Source organism: Micromys minutus (genome assembly GCF_963924665.1).
Source record: "Micromys minutus genome assembly, chromosome: 17".
NCBI classification, from domain to species: domain Eukaryota; kingdom Metazoa; phylum Chordata; class Mammalia; order Rodentia; family Muridae; genus Micromys; species Micromys minutus.
In genome coordinates, this window is record NC_137952.1 from 2,049,890 (window position 1) to 2,075,857 (window position 25,968).

Here is a 25,968-nt window from a genome sequence, read left to right on the forward strand (position 1 = left end):
ATTGAACCTAGGCTCTCTTGCATGCTAGTGTTCTATCACAGTAAGTGTCATCCTCAGCTCTGCACAGGGTGACAAGGTCTCAGTCTGTAGCCCACGGTAACCCAAACTTACTATATTTCTCAGGCTGGCCCAGAACCTCAGGTGACTCTCCTGCTCAGCTTCCTGAGCACTAGAAGGTGTCGAATTCAGCTCCATCCAGACCTCATCACAGACCTCCTCTAGATCTGGCAGTTTCATTGGAATCTGTGTCCCCGAACTTCAGGCTTTCATTCATCCATAAGACAAGTGTTTTAATAAGGAGCTGCCAAGGGTCAGCATTGCTTCTCTCAGCATTCTCACCCCAGGCTTTCCCCGGACACCTGGCTCCCAATCATCTCTGTCATCAGATTTGCACACATAATCTCTTCCTATGACACTCTTGAACCCTGTCCTGTGTTCATCACTGTGGAAACGTATGAGCTCCGTGTTTGATGAGTGGAGTAGATAAAGGAAATGGGCTTCCTGAGACTGAGAGTTTAGCTTAGTTGGTAACGTGCTGGCCTACTATGCACTAGATCTCTTCCTATCTCCTCCTCCCAGCACAGACTGTAGGCACTCCCCAGCACCCCTGTTCTTCAAGCTTGTGTGAGGGACAATCATTTTATTGACGGAGCCACGGCTCTGCTCTGAAGTCTGTGAGTGTTCTGTTGGGCATAGGAGTCTGGACCTGCTGCATTTCCATTTCTGATTTGAGCTGGTTCACCTTTCCTTATGTGCCACCTGGAGGTCCCCTGTGCCCTGGTGGTCACCCACACCCAGAGGCCACGCTAACAATGCCAAACTTACTTTATACAGCTGGTCCACGAAGGGTACTGCTGCCACTCAGTGAATCTCTTGCCTCTGCTTCCAGAGTAACTGCTGAATCTATACAAATCATCACACTTACTTGTCTAAAGTCCCTCACCTGCTCTGAAGCCTGTGATCCAAATACTTGCATAGCCAGTGGGAGACTCCCCACTCACTGAGAGGACAGGTGCCCCTGGTTAGGATGTGAGTGCTGCTGGTGACAGATAGGAACTGAAGAAACCCCTCCTGGGTGGCTTTATGAAAGCTATGAACAGAAAGGTGTCTGAGCAGAGAAAAGGCAGAACTCTCGTCCATTGGGACCGGGGATACAGTCCCAGCCCGGAGAGCTTAGTGTCATTTGGAAGACACACTGTCTCCATTAGGGTTCTGCACTGAAGGTAAGAGGGGTGCCCAGATGCCTCTCTTTCTCTCAGGAGGACATGCTCTAGAGTCTCCCTTTCAGCCCTAGTTTGGATTCTACAAACCACCTAGGGCAGGACAGGTATTCCTGGCATCCCTCCCACACCCTGGTAGAACCAAAAGCTCAGATTTTAAAGGAACCTTTCAGCCCTCACCCTCTGTCCCATGTCCCATTGTCCTTTTCAGATACTAGCACTTAGTATGGAGCCCAGAGAAAAGACCCTCCAGGATGAAAGTCCAGACTCTTGGAAGCCTGTAAGGTTAGGGGAAGGGCTTTGGAATGAAATAGTTAAGTTTCTGCTGTGTGATCTTAAGAAATTGCTTGACTTCTCTGAGCAACAATAGTCCAGTGCCTTCAGGGAACTCCAACCCTGCTCTGCACACGTCTTTCCAATCATCTGTGGATCTCAGAAGCCTGCAAGAGTCCAGTCTCTTCCCCAGCTCCCTTCCACAGCACCAAAGAGGTTCCCGATCTGGAGTGACCATTTATGGGTCTTCTGAACACCCTATTGTGAAAATGTACCCACTGAGACAAAAACATCTTTGGTCCTCACTTCTTCCGAAGCACTTCCTCAAAAGCCACAACTACCTCCAAGCGACCTTGGGCATACTCAGTGTTTTATGCCATGTGGCAGTTGAGCTGCTGGGGACACATCCTCTGGTGATACCCTCCTCTGGGCTGCCAACTGCTGCTAGAAGACCTAAGAATGAGTCTCTTCCTGCCTTTGGACTCTGCGAGCTCCGGCCTTTCATTCCCTCTTCTGCGTGAACTTGCGACTGAAGGAAAGAGCCCCAGTCAGGGCCTGGGCTCCTGCTCTTGCCTAGGAAGGAAAATGGACGGACCCCCGGCTTCCGGCTTTCTTTGGCAGCGGTCCCCTCCCTCCCCCTGCTCCAGCTCAGCTCTCTGCCCCCGGTTTTTGCATTTTTAATTCGGGACAGAATGTGATCTCTTGCAAGCTTCTTGCTTTATCCTGTTGCTATTTAAATTACAAATCGGCCCCATCTCCCTGTCACTCTAGGGTTATTTTTAGCTTCTGGTAAATAGCAGCAGGGAGAGTCGGATCAGGTGCCCCTCCCTCGAGGAGCTGTGTCCCCGCGGCTGTGTGCCCGCCGCAGGGGGCACCCTCCCTGCCAACTGGCGCCACTAGCCGTCCTGGGAGGGTGGAGGGGAAAGGGGGGCATTGGGGGTTGGGACATGCTCAGTTCCTGCCCTCAGTCTGGCTTTGCTATATCCTCAGTTCCTACTATCATTGCTCAGAGCCAGCTTCCACTATCCTTCCTGGACCTCCCTCATCCGTCCTACTCTGGGGAAAGATCTAGCTGGTTCACTACTTCCCCTGGAGTCAAGAACGGCATGCCCCTTGTCTGTCCTTCAAGCAGTACTACTGAGTGGGTCCTATTGTTCCCATTTTCCATATGAGGAAACCAGGTTAGAGGTGAAAGCTTCACAAGGCTTAGAAGGGTCAGAGCTGGATTCCAGGAACTCTCAGACCCTCGGCCCCCAAGCCCGTTTGCATGCGTGTGGAGCACTGCTGCCCCTGTTAGATTGCAGAAGCCACCCCTTATGTCCCTGTCGAGGTAGATGGCCCCATCAGTGTGCTTCCAGAATGTTGGAGCTATTCCAGCTACTGGGTCATGGCTCCCAGGCCCCATATAACCCACTGCCTGTGATCGAGGAATGGTTTCTACATTTCTTCAAACAGGAAGTAGCAAAAGAATAACATTTCTCGACAGTGAGATGTCATGAAGTGTAACTTTCAGGGTCCTTAAGTAAAGTTTTAGAGGAAGGCAGTCACTCCCATTCCTTTACACGCTGCCCATGAACGCCTTGTTCGACACTGGAGGGGCAGAATGGTTGTGACAGGCAGCGCGTGACTTACAAAGCCTAAAATATCACTGTCTGGCTTTGGACAGGTTACTACTTTTGTGGAGGAAAAAGACAGTCCATGTCAGGCAGTGTGTGGGCAGGGCCAGCCCCTGGGCCATGATACAGTCTGTATGGGGATCCCTCTGCCAGCCACACCCAGCAAAGATCTATTTTACTATCTTTCATCCCAAATCTTGCTCTTTGGTTTCTCCATAGGTGGAGCAAGTGTTTTCAACTGGCTGAGCTGCCAGATCACAGGAGAGGTTTACAGGTCCGGAGCTGCAGTGGGTCACCATAGACTAGGATGTCCAGTGATTGAACCTAGGGTCCCACCCATGCTATGCAAGCACTTTATCACAGAGCTACAACTCCAGCCTTAAGAATACATTTTAGGAGGCTGTCGAGATGGCTAGGGAGTTAGGAGTGTGTACTGGTCTTGAATGAGAACAAAGTTCAGTTCCCAGGACATATATGGTGGCTCACAACCACCTGTAACTCCAATTTCAGGGCATATGACCTTCTCTTCTGGCCTTTTTAGGATCCTGTACACACCTGTCATGCAGGCTTTCTCTCTCACACACACACAATTTTTTAAAAATCTTTTTTAAAAATCTACTTAAAAAGGCATACTCAGGTGATCTGGTTTGGTACCTCTTGGGCATAACAAACAACAAACCCAGCGTCCCTCACACCCTCTGTCTTCCCTAGCTGAAGTCATTATCGCCAAAAAAATCTCTTGAACCCTACCCTAACTGCTTAGGACTCCTTCTGGCACTTGGAATGCCTTCTCCCCAGTCCAGATACAGATGTGAGACACCAGGGCTCTTACTGTCCTACCCTTTTTGATGGGATTTATTGGAAACCAGGTCTTTTTTAACTCAAAGAAGGGCCTACCCTACTCAAATCCTAACTTGTTTTGTTTTCTAGCCCATGATGGCTCTGGAAAGAGCCCAGAGGTACTTCTCAGCAAGTCCCTCCTCCCCAGAAGCTTCTACAGTCCGGCTGAAAGCCCCTGGAGTCCTCACTTGCGTCAGAAGCAGCCGGCCTCTGTCCTGCTTCCGTTTGCACCCCCCTTGGCCTCATATTTCTTTGCCCCCGCACTTCTGCCTGAAAGCCCTTTCTCTCCGAGAAGGGCTTTCAGCTGCTTTTCTTAGCCATTCCTCACAGCGGGACTGAAGGTTTAGTTGTGAGCCAGAGCTTTGCAGAAGTAGCCAGCAGAGGATGTGAAAAGGGCCTGAGCTCCTGTCAGCCCTGGGACAGCCTGGGAGAGAGTACAGTAGGTCAGCAGGCCTCTCAGGATCTGCCACATGTCTGTTACACTGCTGCCTCTGCCTCCTCCTCCACCACAGAAAGCTCAAAGGGTCCAGAGCTGCACCCTCTCTTCCAGACCCAGGTGTTCTCCTTGCCCCAATGCCTTGCCCAGTTCTGGCTGGCATCAGCACGGCCTCATCCTCTACAGTCCTGCCCTGGTGCAATCCTCAGAAGAAGAGGTCCAGCTTGGTTATTCTGCATCATTGATGGCCAGGAGCTTCCATTTTGGCCTGTGGAAAAGCTTCCTTCCAGCTGCCTCTCCACCCCCTATGTGTGTTCATGCACTCATGGTATCTTCTATGCCAATCCTTTAGTGATGCTCTGTTTCTTATTCTCCAAGCCTCCCTGTCCCTGGCCTCCTTTCCAGCAGCTGCTGCTACATTTTCCTGATTTGCATGTAGGGAAAAATCCTGGTGTGGTGCTTTTGTAGGAGCCCAGACAGCTAAGGAACACAGAATGTGTGCTTTGGTCCAGGTCTCCTCCTCTATCTCAGCTAGAGGCCCTGGGCAGGGGATGCTTTCTTCTGAGCAGGGCTCTGCAAGATCTTGGTAATGGAGCCTGGCATGCTCAAGATTCCCAGAGTGCAGGTAGGGCCCTTGGGAACCTAACCTAGTCCCATTTCCTCTGAGCATCCCACTTCAGATTGGTGGGTAAGTTCCTCTCATCCTTCCTTAAGTGATGCGGGTCTAACGGCTTCATAACCATTAAGGCCTTTTCAGCTTACAGGGCTGGGCTGATTTTATCATCCTTCCTCCCAGAAGGGTCAAGAACCAGGGCCGTGTAAGACACACCCAAGCCCCTTGTGGTCGCCAGTAGACAAGAAATTCATCTCCCCCTCATCAGGCTAATGGCTTTAAGGGACGGGGAGGCACATTGAGATGTCTCTACTAGACCTTCCAAAGGAAGTCACTCTGTGTCAAAGGCTTGTTGGGGGAAGCAAAGAGAAGTGAGAATGTCCATTCCTCCCTTTCATCTGGGCACCACCTTGTGAGGAACAGCACACTTTCTCACTTCAGGTCATTGCAGCGGCCTCTGGGGCCCACTCTAGACATTTCTGCCAGTGGACCTATTAAACTACAGTGGCAGAACCAGGGAAGTGAGATCTTACCTAGGCAGTTGATGGTTTAAAGATGTGGGCAATGCAGGGGAGGTGTCTGCCACTGTGGATGCTAGCTAGTGTAGGTCTGCTGTGGTATTGGGGGCTTGGTGGGAATGCCCTTCCCTTCCCTGGGTAGTCTGTTTCCAGCTGTTGTGGCAGAAGGCATCTCTGTGCTTAGCACAGGGGCAGCCCACAGGAGGGTACAGAGGAGGGAGACCGAATGCACAGGGTGTCCCTGCTTCTGCTGGAAGAAAGACTTCTCACCGCTCTCACATGAGAGATTAGTGAGGACCACATCTCAGTGGGCTTTCTACTAGGACAGAGACACAGCACTAGGCACATAATTGGCACTCAGTAATTAGATGCTGAATGCATAGAGCTTTCATAGTTCGAGAAGGGACGCTATCCACGCACCCCTTCTGAACTCGCAGTCCCTAGAGCAGGTCCAGGCAAGCTGCAGGTGAACACACGCTGGTAGTTCAGTGCTGATCCTGGGGGTGGTCCCCGAGCAGCGTTCCCTCAGCCCCCATTCTTCTTACCTGTATGACACCTGCTTTCGAAGGTGCATCTGGCTGAATCGCTCTTCCACCAGAGGTCCCACAGCCACACTTCGGGGACCCTCGGGCCCGGGCTGGAAGACCTCAGCCTCCTCCCCGCGCCGGCAGCGCCGCCGCACCACCTCCTCCGCCGCCGCCCGGCCGCTGGCTGCCCTGTTGCCGCGCGGTCCTCCTCCCCCCGGTCCTTCAGCCATCCTCCTGCGGTCCTGCTTCGTGCCCCGAGGCCTGCCGGAGAACCCACCAAAGTTCAGAGTCTCTAGCGCGCCCGAGTCAGGGGCGCCGGGCCGGGACCAGGCAAAGAGGCTCTGGGTCCCGCACGTCCGTCGTGACGCGGCGCCCAGACGACAGGGGCCAGGAGCTGGGGGACGCCGCGCCTAGGGAAGGCCGGCAAGGATGCTCCGGAGCCCTGGGGAGACTGTGTCCTTGGAAGGGTCGGGATGCTGCGTGGGGCGCTGCCGAGGCGATCCCCGGACAGCCAGAGCCTAAGGTCTAGCCAAGCCGGAGCCTTTTAGCTGTCGCCGCAGCCACACTGGGCACCGAGGTGTCACCTTAGAGACACTGCCAAGCCGTAGGGTCCGAGGGAAGGGCGCAACCTCGTCCTGCCTGATCTGTCCGGGGCCCCGGGAGAGCGAGCCGGGAGTAGCGGGCCACGGCCACCACCTCTCTCTGGGGGCTTCAGGCCAGGGTGCAGGACCCTGCCCCGGCCCACCTCAGTGCCCCTGCCCCGTACTGGTACAAGCTGCGCGGCACCTGCCAATCATCGCTCCACCTGTCACTCAGCCGCAGTGATGCACCCCGCCCCCTTCTGTCCCCCGTTTTCCCGGCTTTGGCATTCGCTACTGCTGTAGGCAGGTGAGAGGGGGGGCAGGGGCGGTAACACGAGGCAGCATTAACCCTGTCGGCGCTGTGGGAATTTAGAGATCAAATTGGATTTGGGGAAGGGGCACAGGAAACAGTTTACATCAATCCCTAGGAACACCTCGAGATTTTTGGGACCACAGTCTCCAGGCCTAGAGCTTTCAAGACCAGGCTTCAAGCTAGACCAAGCTGAGTTGTATGTAAAGTCATAGCTCTGAACCCTGAATCCTGGGATGGTCAGCCTCCAGGAATCCTCCAGGTTGCTGGATTCCGGGTATCCCAGAACACTAAATCAGTATCTTCTAGGGCAGAAAAAGTTGTTACAAGAGGGAGGAGCCAGGGCCAAAAGGAAGAAGAACAAGGATGCTTCCATGGATTCCCAGGTGTTCACCAACTGAATGTTTCATTTGGACCATTGCAGGGACCTGGGTGACTCCTCAGATATTAGATACTAGTCTACCTGTGGTCCAGAATTTCATTTTCTGAAGTCAATCTATGACCACAGATCCCCCTACCATACGGGATTTAATGGCTGTTCTTTGCTTATACTTTAGTTGGGCATCCAGGGCCATATTCCACCATCCAGCCCCATCCACCCATTTCTTCTACAATGTACCTGTTGTATCTACAAGGCTCTGGCTTGGCTAGACCTCAGGCTCTGGCCAACCAAGGATTGCCCCCAGCAACCCCCCATGCAGCATCCTAAGCCTTCCCAGGGCACAATCTTAAATTGAGTCTTATACTGGAATTGGTACCAGCTCTTCACAGCATCCCTTCTATCTGAATTTTCCCCCGTCACAGATTTTAAATTCGAAGATTCCCCAAAAGCTTTCTTTTCCAGCCTGGCATTGGTGATGCCCACCTTTAATCCTGGCACACAGGAGGCAGAGGCAGGAGGATCTCTGCGTCTGAGGATAGCCTGGTCTATAGAGAGTGAGTTCCAGGATAGCCAGGGCTACACAGAGAACCCGTCTTGAACAAAACAAAGCAAACAAACAGAAAAGTTTCTTTTCCATAATGGCTCCTCTGATTGTCTGGCTGAATAGCTTCTTCCTAGCCTCCCCTGTCCCCTGAGCAGATGTCCAGTGCAGTCTTTGTCTTCTTTTCCTACTGCCTGTGAGCACGGGAAGGTGGAAGGGGCCAGACTCAGAGGTAGACAGCACACTGCTTTGGGGTTCTCTGATATTCTCCACCCTGGGGGAGGTAGTCCTGTTCGCCTTTGCCCTTTTCTGTCACACGGACAGTGCATACATCCATCCTTCAAAACCCCCATGCAGTCCCCCCTTTTTAAAAACAAAGATTTATGTATTTATTTTATGTATGTGAGTACACTGTCGCTGTCTTTAGACACAGAAGAAGGCATCAGATGGTTGTGAGCCACCATGTGGTTGCTGGGGATTGAACTCATGACCTCTGGAAGAGCAGTCAGTGCTCTTAACCACTGAGCCGTCTCTCCAGCTCTCAGCAGCACTTCTTACTATTCCAGTGCAGAGATTCTGGGGTGTCTCATGGGGCATACATGCTAACAGTAACCAGCATCTCATTTGTCCCTAACCACATCCCTGAGTGGTAGATATTATCACTTCCTCCGTGCTGTAGAGGACTTAGAAATGGTATTCAATGATTGCTCAGATAGCCCCCGGAGAGTGGATTTAAATCCATGTCCCTTTCCCTCTGCTGCACTGCTGTGGCAGTCTCTCCCTTCTCTCTATTCTGTAAAACCCCAGAAGTCTACTAACATTTGCTTCCCCATCTCAATGGCCCAGAAAGCCCCTTTTTTGGGTACAGGAATTAGACTAAACATCCTTGGCCACAAAGGATCTTTCTCCTCAAAGCCAAGTTCTGAAGAAGCCGTGGGGATGGGGTATGGGGAGTCCACACTGCACCCTGGCTGCCCAGGAGCTTGCCCTTCCAGGACCCCAGCTTTGATTTCCAAGCAGTCTGGCCCAGAGTAGCCTCCTACACCATGAATTATGGTAGCACCGGCTGGGTTTGACATTCACTCAGCAGCTGCTTAGCTGCTGGGTTCCCAGGTTGGGTTTTTGTTTAGCTCTTTCCTGCAGAGCTCTCCCCACTTAGAGCTTTTTAAAACAGCCTTCATTCCACCATCCTCACGTGTGCCTACTTAGGGCCAGCTGCTGGCTGCATTATCTTTAAGCTATGAGTTGGCTTTCTAACCAAGAAGAGAAGGAAACAACAACCCCCTCCCCCAAGCCCTCTCTCCTTCTGGACCCAGCCCACCCTGTACCACAGCACTCAGAGAACAGTCACTGGTGTCTACTGCTTAATGGATCTGGTGCTAAGCATCTTCCTGGCAAACAGGAGGGTGGGTACCATTTTACAGAGGAGCTCACTGGGGCTTGCAGACATTACATAGATTAGGGAGACAGCACATGCCTCAGAGACCATGTACTTAGCCACTCTGATGACCAAGTAAGCCTGAGATTCTGGCCTACATCCTCCACCCCCAGGGGGACCCATACGGTACTTTACCTACATCACACAGGTGTTCATTTTGGTCAGATGGTTTCTGGGCGTGTCCAGCTCTCCTGGATCTAGAGCCTTGTCTAAACCAGCTCTGCTTCATCTGCAGCTACTCACCCTGGTCTCAGAGCGTTGGTTATAACAAAGGGTCGGTTGTGCTATCAAGCTGGACCACTGCATTGTAAAAGCTGTCACATGAGATGTGGCAAAGCAAGCCATCAGAACTGACAACAGAATGTAAAACTGTTGCTCCACTACTACAGATACATCCCCTTCAGACAGGACCCCGAGGAAGCACTCACTGTCAGTAAGTGACTTGTGGGAGGGAATCAACCCTACATCCTCACACAGGCTGGGCAAACGTCCTGGACAGACCTCCATAAGGAGTATTGGTGTTCAGTTGAATGGAGTGGCCATCAGGGGATTCTATTCCTTTGAACTACTACCACCACCTCCCCCCTCTGTGTGTGTGTGTGTGTGTGTGTGTGTGTGTGTGTGTGTGTGTGTGTATTTCTGTGTGTGCCTGAGACTGTGGAAGTCAGGAGAGGTGGGAATCCAGCTTGGGTCCTCTGTAAAACCAATACCCAGTCTTAGCTTCTGAGCCATCTCTCCAGCCCTGAACATTGGTTTTGTTTTCACATTTGTAAAATACCCTTTTTGGCCAAGTGTAGTGGTACACGCTCTAATCCCAGCAATCAGAAGGCAGAGATGGGTAGCTATAAGTGAGCTTGAGGCTAACCTGGCCTATATAGTAAGTCAGCTCAGTCAGGCCTACATTTCAACACACACACACACACACACACACACACACACTCACACACACACATACACACACACACACACACACACACACACACACACACACACACACACGTTTCCTTGGGGAATGTAGGTCAGTGGTTGAGCACAGGGCAAAGCCCTGGTGCCAGCCCTGTAGAGTGGGGAGGACCTTTCTAAGAACTATTTCAGTTCCTACTGGCTTATTCCCATTTCTGGGTGCTATTGAGGAATGGAGGAAGCTTCATCTTAAGTCCTTTACTCTCCGGACCTGTGTGTTGTCTGAGTTCCTGTGTCAGCCACTCCTGCTATTCTGTGGGGCTGTCTGAAACCATCCTTTTCATTTCAACTCCCTGTTGCCCTGGCCCAAGCCTCACAGTTATGAGACTTTCCCTCAATTTCCATCTCCCTATAGGATGCCTGCTCCTTAGTGACCCCTCCCCCAGCTCTGGGACTCCCACCCACCACCATCAGCACCTCTTCTGGTGGTGGCTTCAGTATTATTTCTACAGTCTGTCTTCTGGAAACAATCCCAGCCAGTCTCCTATTGTGTGGAGCCCGTACTGCTCCCGACCTTGCCCCACCCTGAGCCGCCCCTCCCTCCCCTTCTCACCTCCTCCCCTTCTCACCTCCACTGCTTCTGCCTCAGCTGCTCTGAACCAGCTCCTCCCAAGAGCAGGGGCCTGTCTCTGCTTTCTCCATTCCAAGGCTTTCACACTCTGCCCCACTGCCCCTTTTCTTTTTTGGTTTTTCAAGACAGGAATTCACTGAGCAGTCCTGGCTGTCCTGTAACTCTCTGTAGACCAGTGTGGCCTCCAACTCAGAGATCTGCCTGTCTCTACCTCCAAGTGCTGGGATTCCCAGTGTGCCACTGCTGTAGCCACTGTCACCTGTCCTGTCCTGTCTCTCTTGTGTCTAGGCTCACTTCCCAAGGCCCTCCCTTTCCCTCAGTCTCTCTGCTTCCTCCTCCTTACTACCGCCATCTTCTCTGATGTTCATATCTCCCACCTCTCTAGCTGTAGACCAAGACTCTAACCCATCACTCCGTGGCCAGCTCCGGACACTGTCTGGCATTTCCTAACCTCAGCTGGGAGCCCTTTCTCTTTAGCCCTGGATTTACATGTACATGTTTAGGTCCCCCCTTCTCCCCCCCTCCTTGGTCAAAGCCCTATGTGTTTGCATGCACATTGTACATGTGGAGGTCATGGGACAACATTCAGGAGTTAGGCTTTTGCCTTCCTTCTAACTTTGTTTTTCTTTTAAAATATTTGTTTATTTTATATGAGTACACTGTAGCTGTTTCTAGACACACCAGAAAAGGGCATCAGATCCCATTACACCACCATGTGGTGGCTGCGAATTGAACCAAGGTCCTCTGAACCACTGAGCCATCTCTCCAACTCCCCACCCTATTTTATTCTCTTAAGTCAGAGTCTCACTGTAAAGCCTTGGTTGGCCTAGAACTTGAAATGTAGACTAGTTTGGCCTTGAACTCAGGGTCTGCCTGCCTTCACCTCCAAAGTGTTTCAACACCATGACATGTGCCTTCCATCTTCTGAGGTAGGGTCTCTTTTGTCTCAGCTGCCTGTGAGCTGAGCTTCCGTGAGGGTTTCTGTCTCTGTCTTCCATCTTGGCTGCGATTACAGATGTATAACACCCTATTAAACTGTTTTTCTTTGTTTGTTTGCTTTTTAATTTATTAATGTGGTTCCGGGTGTTGTATTTGAGTTATCCAGTCTGGATTTGGTGACTAGATGGGCAGATGCCTCTAGATAGAAAGGCCTTCTCACAAGTACCCCCTCAAGCCCCACGAAAAATAAGCTAAACCTGCTACCTCACTCCTGGACCCCTCACAAAGAACACACGGAGTCGGGATTGATGCTGAATCTTTTTTTTTTTTTTTTTAACTTTGCTTTTTTAAAGCGTGTGCTGAGCTTGTAGAAGAGCAAATTGGCAATTAATAAGGCCCAGCAGCTTGGGCAGCGGCACAGGGAGGCCTGGTGAGGGTGGGGTGTCCCTCTGTCTCAGGCTAAGGGGCAGCAAAGCTCGCACTAACTTCATAAAATACAAAATGAGGGAGAGGTGACAGGAGGGAGATTTGTAAAATACATTATCTTAGGGGACTGGTAATAATAAAAAATAAGGCTCATTATTTACAAACGATTTCTGTTCTCGGTCTCTGTACAGTAGGAGGTGGGGGTGTGTGTTTGTGTGTGCATGACTGTTTGTGTGTATGTGTATGAGGGGGCCAGGAACAGTGGTTGTGTTGGTCACTATGGGAAGGAAACAGGGGTGGCCCAGTGAGTGGTTGATTGGAGGAGGACGGATAGTTATGGGAGGAAAGTAGGAATAGAGTGGTCAGTCCAGAGGAACAGTCCAAGTGTCTGGGGACATAGAGGGACCCCAGCCACTACAGGAACCTGGAGGGCTGGGGAGAAGAAACCCTTTCTCCTGGGGCAGAGGGCCCCCAGGGCAGGGCCGTGAGCCAAATCTGGGTCAGTGAGCAAGAGAACGCCTCTTCTGGATGCCAGGGTGTCCGTCCTGTGTCCTGGGTCTCGGAGCGGCCTAGGAGAGTTTGATGGTGGCGTTGGGGCCCAGATCCCTGGTAAGAGAAGATCCAGGACATCATTCGGCTGAGAACTGGGACTTGATGAGAGCCCCTCTCCTTGGGAAGGAAAAGGCTGTCCTGCTCACCTGTCATGAAACCACTCCTTGGGATGGGAGAAGTTGGGGCTGGTGCCATTGTCATCGGTATCCTCTGGCCAGGTCTCTCTCAAGTACTTGGTGGTCTCGTGGATGCTGTCTGCATGGTCATGTCGGAGGTGGTCCTGGGGTCTTGGCTCTGCTGTACCCCCTGGTTTGAGCTCCCAGCCTTCTGGGGGCTCCACGGGCAGCAGAGCACCTCGGCCATCTTCCCATGAGCCTGCCCCATCATCATAGAACAGTAGGCTTCGGGAAGGCACTGCGGATAAAAACAGGGTGAGCCATGGATGCTCCTCAGACACCCTCCCTGTGCCCGAATAGTCTTATTTGTGTGCTAGGCTGTGATTACAGCCTCTGACATCTTACAGGCTTGACTCCTAGCCTTGAGGATCCCTCGCTGTGTGACCTTAGGTTAGTCACACACTACTCTGATTTTTCTGAGCATCAGTTTGTTGATCTGTAAAATGGGGATAGTTTAACCAACCTCATGGAGATTAAAGGATTCGATGAGTAAGTAATACAGTATAAGTGATCGAAACTGTGCTTTGTAAGATCATGAACTCACAAAAATGTAGCACTTCTGAGCAAGACAGTAATGGTTTGCTTACTGAAAACTGGGATTTTTTTTCCTCCTTGATCTAAGGACTGAACCCAAATGAAGAGTCTCTTTCTCTCTCTAGTTTATATAGAGACAGGGTCTCACTAAGTTGCTCGGAAAGGCCATTAATTTTGTATCCTGGGCAGGCCTTAAACCTACGATCTTCCGGCCTTGACCTAAGAAGCTGGGATCACACTGTCAGGGCCTGCTGAGAGCTGGGTTCGAATACTCCCATGCCACTAACTTCCTGGGAGACTTAAGGAAACCTTTTCTTTTCTCTTCTAGGCTAGTTCCTCTGGGAAGTCAAGGGGAGAAAAAAAATGCATGTTCATTGGGCACCCGTGCCAGGCATTATACAAAAGCCTTAGCTTAAAGCAAATTAAATCCCCCATGAAGCCTTGGGAATGAGGTGTTTTAAGCCCAGCTCCCAAGAGCTCATCATCAAGGGTCCCCATAAATTGGTTTCCTGGCTGCAGTCTGCTGCCTGCCTCACAGCTTCCTCTGCAGGGTTTAATCTATGAGAATCTATGGAAAAGGCGGTCCCCTGGCATTGTGTGAAGCTGCAGTCCGGAAACCAGCCTGCTCAACAAGCCACCTCCTTCCTCAGACATGCCCTCTGCCCTGCCCTGTGCTGCACTCCCCGCAGAGGCTCGCTCATGCCCTCCCTCTCCCTCCCTGTGGTTTGTACTTTAGCACGGCCCCTCCCCTTCTGTGTCTGCCTTGATAGACAGCTCTCTGAGCCTATGCACCGCTCCTGCCTGCCCCACCGCTCCATCACAGCCCTCCCCGAGTGGCTTCCAATCCTCTTTCTTAGTTCTCCCAGCTCCTGTCCTCCCTGTCTTGCTCACACCGTCCCCCTCTGTCTTGCGCGCCCCCACAGTACTCCCCCTTCCCACACTCCCTGCTCTCCCTTCTCTCTGACCGCTCATCTGTTTCTTCTTTCTCTTCAGCCATATGAAGGACGGCCCTACCGGAAGTGGCTTCTGCCTCCGAATACCATGCCCTTCTCTCCTGTTCCCTTCACTAGCTCTTCCTTTGCTGTTCATGGCCCTCAGGTCAGGAGCTATTTCAGAGGGCAAGGTGTATGCTCACCGACTGTATACTGGAGCCACTGCGCTATAAGGACAACAGCTTCTGGGGTCCAGAAATCAACAGCCAGAGAGTCCAAGATATACACCCCGGCTCACACAGTGCCGGCTGTGACCACACCGCACTCCACTGAGGTGGCACCCACATCCCAGTAACCACTCTCCAGGGGTAGGCACTCCCAGTAGACTCTGGACACGTGCTGCAGGTCCTGTGTGCCTCAGAGCTTCTTAACATGGACATGGGGTCTCTAGCACGTGAGAAATGACTGAGAATGGAGTCCCAGAACTCATTCATGGAAATTAGACCTAGACTACTCTACCACCCTCTGAGGCTGATCTCTCCAAGTTGTGCCAAAGGATCTCAGAGAGACAGATTTAAGGGTCGCGTCCCAGTTCTACAACTAACACCGAAAGGGTCACAGACCTTCACTGGGGCTCCGTTAGTCCATCTGCAAAATTGGAGTATAGAATGAAACAATGCCAGCCCAAATCTCTTAAAGATTGGTATTTTTTAGTGTGTATGGATGTTTTGCCTGCTCCAGTGAGTAGAATATGATCCCCTGGAACTAGAGTTACAGGTAGCTGCGAACCACCATATGGATGGTTAGGCATCAAACGTGGGTCCTCTGGAAGAGCAGCCAGTACCAAGCCGTCCCGCCAGCCCTCCAGACTTTTTTGGATACACTACTGTATCCCTGGCTTATAGACTGAGGTGGTCTTGAACTCCTAGAGCCTCTGCCTCCAGAGTGCTGGGACTAAAGGTGTACCAGTGCAGGAGACATGGCTCCTCTGTAGTAACGGACTGACTTCCACCCAGAGTTTGTGAGGTACTTACGCTGGCTGGCTGTGTAGACACTGTCAGCTGCGATAGGGTCTTCTTTCACGGTCTTTGAGCCGGAAGAGAAGGCAGGAAGGCAGGGCACGAGGGAGCCCAGCACCAGAACAAAGCACAAGGCTGCCACCTAGTGGTGGGCAGAGCAGCCATCAGATCTGGGGCAGGGCAGACCTTTAACACTGGCCACCCCCAACTCTCCTCACCCCAAACCATTGGATGTAAAAGGCTCAGTGCTTTCCCCCAGACACCTCCACAGAGCTGGCTGCTGTCTGGAAGTGTGGTCTCTTGCTCTCTTGGAAGCAGACAAAGGCTTCAAGTTACCTTCAACCCATTCTAGGGAACATGAAAGGGAGTACCAGAGACCAGAGGGAGGGCTTCTGTGTGGTTCTCTCCTACAGGGGAGGGAAGTCAGGAAAGGAAAAAGGGAGAGGAGGGAAAGAGGAAGGGAGAAGGGGAAGGGAGAGGGGAAAGGGAGGGGTGCAACTATGATCAGGGAGGAGGACACATGGCTGTATCACATTCTCAGCCTGAGCCTGAGGAGCCAAGAGTCTGGGGGGAGCTCCAGCAAAGCCCTGCCCTCCGAATGCCAGAAGCAACACGTGCTTACTTGGGAGGACAGACTGATGGAAGAGAGCCCGAGGCTGTCCTAGGTGTCCCCCTAGCCTTGGGGGCCCTAGGGGGCTCCTTTACTTCCTCCCTATCACCCATTCCAAAAAGAACCACGCTCCTTGAATCTATAGAAGCCACATTCACAAGGACCTGCCTTTCACTAGATTTAGTGACATCGATCTGTTAGAACTGGCTTGGACAGGTCACCGGTCCCTTCAGGTGCTGCGCACTGTCCGAGAGAGCTAGCCTCAAGAAGAGTTCCCCCATGCCGCCTTGTGCTAAGGAGTATCACCTACCATGAGGCAAGTGCCAGTCTGTGTGGCCGCCATCTTGTAAGGTCTGGAGATCTTGCTGGTGACCAGAGTCTGGAGTTTCTGCAGCTGCTGGAGCAGGGTCCTGAGGTAGGCACAGGAGTCACCATGGGGGCTCAGGCACAGCAGCCATGCCTGTGTCCTGGCCTCTCCTGAGGAGCCCTGGCTGGCTCCTGACTGGGCCTCCATGCTTTGGTGCCCATTGTAGTCAAGATATAAAAGGTCACCTCCTGTTAGGCTTCTCTGCAGCCTGGCTTGGGTATCATGGTGTAGAAGCTTAGGGGTACCTAACTTTTGCTCCTGACTCTTCTCAGAAAAGTCTGGACTTCTTTTTCTTTTCCAGCACCAGCCACAGAGACATTGACTCTCCTCCTTTGCACCCCACAACACCCTGATTCCACAAGAAAGACACCCATGTGTATAGTGCAGTCAGCAAATGGGCCATTGTTTGTGTTAATTTATTGCTGTTTTACCACCATTATCACAACACCTGCAACACATTAGCTTTGTTTGTGGACTTCCATGGTAGTCTCGGTTGCTAACTGAGGGCAAGAACTAGGTACCACCCTGCACGGAACCCTTTGGGCACACACATTTGTTAAGGGTGAATACTGCGCTTCTCCACCCAGCGGTGTTCATGCAGTTCCTGAAGTGGACAGCAGGTGGCGAAATAGTCCTAAAACTCAGGTTTTGAGGGGCAGAGGTAGTAAGGTAAAAAATCTGAAGATTCCACCCCTCCCTAGAATCCTGCCTGAGAAGCTGGGCCTGAGAAGGGAAAGAAAATTTGTAGCAAGTTCTCCGGAGGAAACAGAGGATGCCTGGGCACGTAGAGAGTTCAGGACTGAGCTGTAACAGAGAAAACCCTGTTCCCAAAAGTTGATGCAGACCTGGAAGAAGCCTTGCATTGAAGCAGTCAGAGGGGAAGGGGGAATCAGGAGTCAAGGACAGCCTCAGCAACGTAATGAGTTTGTGGTCAAGCTGGTTACATGAGAACATGTCCCAAAAAGTAACAGGAGTGGTTAGATGGCTCAGCAGGTAAAAGTACGTGCCAGCAAGCCTGATAGTTCAAATCTCATCCCTGGTCCTTACAGGAGAAAACTGACTACTGTAATTTGCCATCTACCCTGCACAGGTATGCCATGGTGTGTACACACACACTCGATAAATAAATAAACTTAAAAGAATGTAAAGAGACAAAAACCGAAAACCAAAGCAAGGAAGCGTAGCATGGTGGAAAAGCGTCTGTGTGTAAGGTCCTGGCTCAGTCCTCAGCGTGGCTGGGAGACAGTGTCTTGTATTGGGATTCTTCCAGACACTGTTGTTTGTGTTACTGTACTTACTCCTAGAAAACAGTATGGGTTCAGAGCTCAGGGCACAATCTAGGACCAGAACGGTATTGTAAAAGGGGCAAAATCGACAAGTCAGCGCGCTTCTGTGCCACAGACGTGTTGGTTTGGGTTGTGTCTTATATAGCATTTCATCAGTCCTGTTAGCCAGTGCTGCGGTCACATCACTGTCACCAAGAATAGAGACCCAGAGAGCCTCACAAGAAATACAAGAGTCAGAAAAGAGCAGACTGAAGCCACAACCCAGAGCCCACATCTGCGGCTTCACCTACGTGCCGGGTGCCAGGCTGGTCTCCTGATACTAATGTTTCTCAAATGCAGTCTAATGGCTTCATGCAGGATATTTGTTAAGATGCAGTTTGGGAGCTAGAGAGATGGCTTAGCAACAGTATCGCCCAAGCATGAGGATCTGAATTTGGATCCCCAACAACCACATAAAAAAGCCAGTCATGAGCAGGGCACGGTGGCCCATCCTTTTAATCCCAGCACTCAGGATGCAGAGGCAGCTGGGTTTCTGTGAGTTCGAGGCCATTCTGGTCTACATTAGCAACTTCCAGGACAGCCAGAGCTGTATAATACAAAGACCTGTCCAAAAAAATAAAGAAAGACAGAAAGGGAGGAAGGAAGGAAGAAGGAAGGGAGGGAGGAGGGAAGGAAGAAGGAAGGGAGGGAGGAGGGAAGGAAGAAGGAAGGGAGGGAGGAAGGAAGAAGGAAGGGAGGGAGGAGGGAAGGAAGAAGGAAGGAAGGGAGGAGGGAAGGAAGAAGGAAGGGAGGGAGGAGGGAAGGAAGAAGGAAGGGAGGGAGGAAGAAAAGAAGGAAGGGAGGGAGGAGGGAAGGAAGAAGGAAGGGAAGAAGGAAGAAAAGAAGGAAGGAAGGGAGGAGGGAAGGAAGAAGGAAGGGAGGGAGGAGGGAAGGAAGAAGGGAGGGAGGGAGGAGGGAAGGAAGAAGGAAGGGAGGGAGGAGGGAAGGAAAAAGGAAGGGAGGAAGGAAGAAAAGAAGGAAGGGAGGGAGGAGGGAAGGAAGAAGGAAGGGAGGGAGGAGGGAAGGAAGAAGGAAGGGAGGAAGGAAGAAAAGAAGGAAGGGAGGGAGGAGGGAAGGAAGAAGGGAGGGAGGAGGGAAGGAAGAAGGAAGGGAGGCAGGCAGGGTATGGCTGCTCTGACTCTGCTGTGCTGGAAGATGGGGCAGTGGACACTGGACACAGAGCCTAGTCAGCCAACCAGCGAGTGTAAGATTCCGATGGTAAGGTGAAGAACAATTAAGGAAGACACTGGACATTGACCTCTGACCTCTGCACAAACATGCATGCTCGCACAGTGTGCATTAGGAAAGTCCTAAGATTCTTGGTTTCTCACAAGTTCTCAGGCCAAGTGGGGAACTGGCTTTGAGTAGCAAAGGTCCCGGTCATCAGATTTAGTAGTATGGCAACTGCTCTAGGGACATTCTAAAGCACTGATTCAAGGGGATGGTGAGGCGGTTCAATGGTCAGGAACACTGGCCACTCTTCCAGAGGACCTGGGCTCAATTCTCAGCATCTATATGGCGGCTCATAAGCATATGAAACTTTAGTTTTAGAGAATCCAACACCCTCTTGTGGTCTCCATGGGCATTTCACACACACACACACACACACACACACACACATACACACACACACACACAAAAGCAAATTACTCATGCACATAAAACAATAGACTACAACAACACTGGTGGCAGCCAGGCACGGGGACACACGCTAGGAGGTAGAGGCAGAGAAGTCAGGAGTCCCAGGCTTTTCTCAACTGTTTAGCAAATCTGATGCCAGCCTGATTATATGAGACTCTCTCAAAACAAAATAAAATGCACACAGACTGCTGGTCCCTACCTCTGCAGTAAATGATTCGATAGACCCAGCTCTGGGTCTAAGAATAAGCATTTCTTTCTTTTTCTTTGTTTGAGGCAGAGTTTATCTATGCTGTCTGGCTATCCTGGAGCTCCCTAGGTAGACCAGGCTGGCCTCGAGCTCACATAGATCTGCTTGCCTTTGCTTCCCAAGTGCTAGGATTAAAGGCACTTACAATCGTTCCTGGAGAGAGAGAACAAGCTTTTCTAACAAGTCGAGAGACAGAGCTGGTGCTGAAGACACACCTGGAAAGTCGCTGCCCTGCACAGTCTTGGGCATCCTACCAGCCTGTCAGAATTCTAGTTATCTGCAGTCAGGGGCACCTGGAAAGCCAGGGACCGGCAGGACATCAGAGCTCCCAGGTCATGGGGTACATTTTGGGGTATCACCCTGAGCTGGTTATCTCTCTTCTCTCCTGCCTCCCAGAGCCAGTGGCTGCCTTTAGTGGGGAAGGTGTGACACAGGAGTATCACTCACCTGTTGGCAGTCTCTAGGGTTTCAACCTTCTTCCAGAGCTCACTGTTCTCTGATGTATATGTCTCCACCCTGGAAGGGTCAAGCAGGCACAGGCTCAGGGCACCCACACAGCCAACCCACTTCCTGCAGCCAGGCTGAGGACGGCACACGGCTGGGGTCCCGGCCATAACACGACACTTACTTCTTTTCTAGACATTCCACATACTCCTTCTTCTTCCGGCGGCTCTCCTGGGCAGAGATCTGAGGAGGAGGTTCCAAGAGAGGGGTTACCATGGCCATGTATCCCCTTCCCAGGTAGCCCCCAATTTCAGAGCTGACCTAACCAGGGGCAGAGCCTCCTTTCAGTGGAAATGTCCCCATAGTCATAGGGTAGGGACAACTTCGTCTCACCTTGTTCTTAATTTTCCTGCGCACTCTCTTCAAAGCCTTCTCCTCAGCCTTGGTGAGGGGGAGTTTGGTGGGGATAGGGTAACCCTCTGCGATCAAGGTTCGCTTCTCCTCTTCTGTCAGGAGCAGTGGCCCTGATGTCCCCTGCAGTTTCTGAAGAAAGCAGACAATCCTGGGTTCAAACTCAAGCTTGGCTGTGTACTCTACACTCTGAGCCTCGGTTTCCTCCTTGGAAAAGGGGAGGAGTCTGAGTTAGGCCCAGTAACATGTATCCACTGTTAGCATGGTTGGGGGGGTCCCCTCATCTGTCCTACCCTAGAATCCACAGTCTCAAAGCTCGTTTGCCTAGGGTCCCTAAACAGCACCCGCCTCAGGCCCTTTCCCACAATTCTAATTAGGAGGATCCATGGCCTCCTTCGGGTTTGGAGTCTCTTCTATTTTGTCCCTAAAAAGTGCTTCTTGGAGATAGCCTGGGTCAATGCCCAGGACTCAGAAATGTCGGGTTCTCATGTTGGTTCCACAGCAGTGTTGCTTCTAGGCCCTACTGGACCTTGTCTCTCCACCTTTGACTTCTGTTCATCTCGAGGCAGAACTGAAACATTCCCCTCTTACCTGTCCGTGGGCGCCTCCCTGAATCAGATGGGGTAAGTGTCAGATCTGGGGCTCCCTGATCCTCCTCACTGGTCAGGGAACTGGGCGAACCTACTCATTAGCTCACCTCCAGGCTTAGCCCATCCCGAGTTGCTTACATGAGGGGCAGTGAGGAGCGGAGAGGTGGAAATGGCCGTGGAGGAGCGGACCATGGGCCGGACAGGGCTGGAGGGGGGAAGAGAGCGGGGACTCTGGGAGCCGTCACTGTCACTGCCATGGCTGCTGGGGGGTGTTGGAGGCATCTGTACGAGGTCCTCTGCAAAAAGTAGGGGACTAGGTTAGTAGGGCTGTCCCCCATAGGCTGGACTAGCCTGGCCACTGAAGAGAGTACGGTGAGGCCTTGACCTGACTGGAATATCAGTGTTAGAGACACACCTGGCACCACAAGGACGATTGCCGAGTACAATCTGTGATTGTTTGTCTATGCTCGGCCCACGGAGTGACACTAGCAGGAGGTGTGACCCTGTTGGAGTAGGTGTGTCACCGTGGGGGTGGGCTTAAGACCCTCATCCTAGTTGCCTGGAAGCCAGTCTTCTAGTAGCCTTTAGATGAAGATGTAGAACTCTCAGCTCCTCCTACACCATGCCTGCCTGGATGCTACCATGCCCCCGCCTTGATGATACTGGACTGAACCTCTGAACCTGTAAGCCAGCCCCAATTAAATGTTGTCCTTATCAGAGTTGCCTTGGTCATGGTGTCTGTTCACAGCAGTAAACCCTACCTAAGACAAACCTATCTCTGCTGGTGCAGAGGAAGCCCCCTGCCACCATGGTGAGGAACCTCTGGGCGGCATGCTTCCCTACCCTAGCTTCACAGGATTCAAGTCTTTTAAGCCCCAGTTCTGTTAGTCCAGAGGGAACTAAGGTCAAACCACTGGGGCTCAGGCTAACCAATATCCTTCCATTTCCTTTCTCTGACTCTAAAATATAGATCCAGCCTCAGGGTAATAGGATGGGTGGTAAGTGAATGAATGGATGAATGAATGAATGAATGAATGAATGGGTAGAGTGACAGACGGATTCACAGATGAATGAACAGGTGACAGATGGATAGACAGATGGAGAAATGGGTGGATGGGTAAACAGTAATGTAGCTGAAGGATGGATAGGCATACAGATGGAAGAAAAGATGTCTGGCAGTAGTTCTCAGTTATCAAGTGGATGGAAGGAGGGTCCACAAATGGAGTGAGGTGTCAGAGTGATAGTGGGTAAGGAGGGAATATGGATAGACAAGGGTGAGAGGTTGGGAGGGTGAGAGCATATGGGGGAGAAACGGGAGTTTTGAGCTACAGCAGTGGCCTAGCAGGACGTGGTCAGGCCGGAAGCCATCTGTCCGTGATCAGGAGTCTCTCTCTTGTACACACTTACCTGGTGCCACTTTGAGAAACTGGCTCATTTCTGGGGGCTCTGCTTTGATCACCGGCAGCTGAGTCATTTCTCCTGGGGCCTGAGGAAGACAGATTCATCTTTCATCTCCATCACCTGCCCCTGTTCACCCTCCTTCCTCCCTCGGGCTGCAGGTTTGCCCTGCATGGTTGGAGGGATGGCTGGCCTCAGGAGTTCTGGGCTCATCCCAGAGACAACAGAGGCAAGTCCTCGTGCTTGGAAAAGCCACTGAGGAACAGAGAGAACAGTGGTTCACACCGAAGGAGAGTTCCTATGGTATCTGGGGCTGTGTCACCTTCTAGGTAGAGGCTGACCCTTCATTGTGAAAGCCATGCAGGCCTTGGTACGTGGTTGACATGAGCACATGTTAGTCCTACTGTAACTGTACTGTGATTGTCGGGAACAATAGTTCAGGAGGAATTAAACGGCTAAGGAGCTGACATGTCACGTGGATCCTGCGTTATAAACGGGAGTGGAGCCCAGTCGAGGAAGCTTGAAGCAGTGAGACCCCTTGAGGGTTCAAGTTAGGTTTGGGTGCAGTCAGATGCACATTCTTAAGAAGTCTGTGTTCCTATGTGTTTAATTCTAGATACGGCTTCAGGAACATGTGTGGTTTTGTACATGTGAACACCACCAGCATGCATGTAAGTGGTGGTCTCTGTGAGAAGGGCGTGGCTCTTGGGACTGCCTCTCCCCACTGGGTCTGCCCAGCAGAGATCACAGCACTGTGTGGGAGACAGAGCGTTGAACACAGGACAATGGGGTGTCCAGGGGCTTGGCGATTGCCCGGTACTACAGATGACGGAGTAGGGAGCAGCCCTTTGGGGGTTCTGACAGTTACAGCCTGGGTGTGTTCTGCACTGGCTGAAGTGGGACGCCTCCGCTTTAGGGTTTGACAGCTGCACGGTTTAGGGCTTAGCTTCTGAGATCTTGTTTCCTTTTCCGCTACAGTTCCTTCTTCCTTCTGATTTTGGCTGCATTAGATCTGGAGAGAGTCTCTGGAGACCAAGCTGGCCATTAGTCCTTGACTTTGGGGGCAGGGAAGGGTGGTCTTTCTTGCTCATGACCACCTACTTTGAGAGGTAACCCTGGTGGCCAGAAAACTCCCAGTCTAGGGACTAGTGTTTATTTTTATTTTTTAAATTTTATTTAATGCATGAGTGCTCTGCTGCATATACATCTACACACCAGAAGAGGGCATCAGATCCCCTTATAGATGGTTGTGAGCCACCCTGTGGTTGCTGGGATTTGAACTCAGGACCCCTGGAAGAGCAGCCTCTGAGCCATCTCTCCAGCTCTAGTGTTTATTTTTTAAAACTACAGAATCTTAGGCCCCATGGTTTGCGCCTATTTTACAAAGAAGGAAAAAGAGATGGCAGCATGCCTAGAGCACTATAGGGAGCCAAACCTGACCCAGTAAAGCCTCTCCAAGAAGCCAGTGGTCTCCTGATTCCTGGAAGGGTTTTGGATTTACAGCTGTTACCTACACCCTCCAGGAGTGGAGGCAGGGGTTGTCATGAGCGTGGTTTATTAATCTAAATACAGATTAACTAAAGTACCTGCTATCCTGCAAGCATTCTTTGATGCAGGGAGGGCCCAGCGTGCTTGGAGGGCACTGTTATGTGTGCCTACTGGAGGATGGGGAAGGGGTAGCCACTGTGGGGGGCAGAAGTCCCTCAGCCCCCAAGGTTCCCAGTTCATGGATCCCTGGGGTTCATGGTGAGCCCCCTGTCTCTCCCCTCAGCCTCCCTCCCTCCCTTAGTTGCTGTGAGTAGTTCCTAGGCTTACCTGGTGAGGGATGGGCAGCCTGGAGATGGGGCTGAGGCCCAGCAGTGCTGGGGTGGCCATGGTGGCAGCAGCCATGGCAGAGGAGGCAGCCAGGGGGCCAACGGGTAGCTCCGGGCTCTGTTCCTGCTTCACCATAATGGAGCACAGTTTGCTTCCCAGGGCCCATGCTCCGTGTGCCACATCTGAAGTGGGGGTGAAGTGGGAAAGACTTGGGGTCAGGGGCTCCCAGAGCTCTGACCTACTGCCTACTGGTGAGTGCCCAGAGCTAAGGAGTGATGTCACAGCGCCCATCTGGAAGCTGGCAGCAAACCTGGGCCACTTTTGTGAAGTGAGATAAGTGGTCTGGAACCAGAAGAGGCAAGAGCATCCTTGTATTTAGGGATACAAAGGAACAGGCTTGGCCTCTGCACCTAGACCTCTTCTGGCCTGCTGTGTGACCTTAGGCAAGCTGCTTACCCTCTCTGAGTCTCAGCTTCCTCATCTTTAAAATGAAGACAGTGGGGCTGAGGAGATGGCTCAGTTTGGGAAGGGCTGGCCGTGTAAGAAGGAGGACCTTAGTTCAGATCCCCAGCACCTCTATAAAAAGCTGGATATACACCAGCACATGCCTATCAGTCAGTGATGCAGGGGGCACAGGAGGACTGTCGGGCTTGCTTGCTAGCCAGGATAGACAATCAGTGGGCTCCAGGTTCAACGAGAGACCCTGTCTCAAAAAATAATGGAAGTGTAATTAAGGAAGTCACCAGATATCTGTCTTTGGGAAGGAGCCGGACAGACCTAACAGGGAGGTTTTAAGAATTCCTAGTACAATGTTGTTAACAGTTATCAGAGTGCCTGCTGAGAAGTGAGTGTTCATTAATCAGTAACTCGTGCTAACATGGTTATCGTTACTCAGTGAACACCACCCTGTTCCGCAGCGTGAGAACACTAGGAGACGGAGCTGGTGGAGTCAGAAAGGCTAGCAGGTAGCACAGACCTGGGAGCTGACCTAGGGCTGTACCATGATAGGATTCATAGCTTTAGGTTTATTTCTATTATGTTAAAATGAAGAGTGTGCTGGGCCGAAAAGATGGACTGACTGCCCTTCCAGAGGGCCTGAGTTCAGTTCCCTGCAACCACATGGTAGTATACCGGGATCTGATGCCCTCTTCTGGTGTGTCTGGAAACAGCTACAGTGTATTCATAAATAAAACCTTCACACACACACACACACACAAACACACACAAGCCCAGTTATAGAAAAGGAGCAAGCAGACTGGCCTTGCGTGTGTTCGTGGAGGTCACTGTGACTAGAACTGAGAAGGGGGGCGGGAGGCACACAGGGGTGGGCGTGGCTGTAAATGGTGCAGGACAGAGAAGCCGAGTTAGCAGTGGGAGCAGAGAAGAAAGAACTTGGAAAAAAAGAGTTGATTTTTGTTGATTTTTTTGTTTTTAAAGACAAATTCTCAAGTAGTCTAGGCTGGCCCTGGACTTGCTATGTAGCTGAGGGTGGTCTTGTGACCTTTTCCCTCCCTCCACCTCCCAAGCATCAGGTTTACAGTGCCCAGTTTATGCTGGCACTAGGGATGGAAATCAAGGTTTTACTATCCCATGCCACCAAGCATGATATTAGAAACAGAGGGTGGGTTCTACAAGACTCAGTGATGGGGCTCATGGAGGTGGAGGGATGTTTAGGTTTTCCAGGCCAGAGTTCATTCCCTAACTTGTAGTCAC

The 25,968-nt window shown here is 51.6% G+C and overlaps 1 protein-coding gene across 1 annotated transcript in view; it reads right to left on the reverse strand.

Moving 5' to 3' along the window:
* Positions 1–12,079: 12,079 nt before the first annotated feature.
* The window catches only part of CREB3L1 (cAMP responsive element binding protein 3 like 1), a 38,023-nt gene continuing 24,134 nt past the window's right edge, over positions 12,080–25,968 (reverse strand). Inside the window, exons 3-12 of the mRNA XM_080931221.1 lie at positions 24,256–24,437; positions 22,450–22,528; positions 21,181–21,338; positions 20,435–20,584; positions 20,226–20,284; positions 20,045–20,113; positions 16,328–16,427; positions 15,423–15,549; positions 12,893–13,160; positions 12,080–12,800 (exon numbers count right to left, since the gene is read on the reverse strand). Coding sequence (XP_080787347.1) covers positions 12,764–12,800; positions 12,893–13,160; positions 15,423–15,549; positions 16,328–16,427; positions 20,045–20,113; positions 20,226–20,284; positions 20,435–20,584; positions 21,181–21,338; positions 22,450–22,528; positions 24,256–24,437 — 1,229 coding nt within the window. The 3' untranslated portion in view covers positions 12,080–12,763. The remainder of the gene's footprint in view (positions 12,801–12,892; positions 13,161–15,422; positions 15,550–16,327; positions 16,428–20,044; positions 20,114–20,225; positions 20,285–20,434; positions 20,585–21,180; positions 21,339–22,449; positions 22,529–24,255; positions 24,438–25,968) is intronic.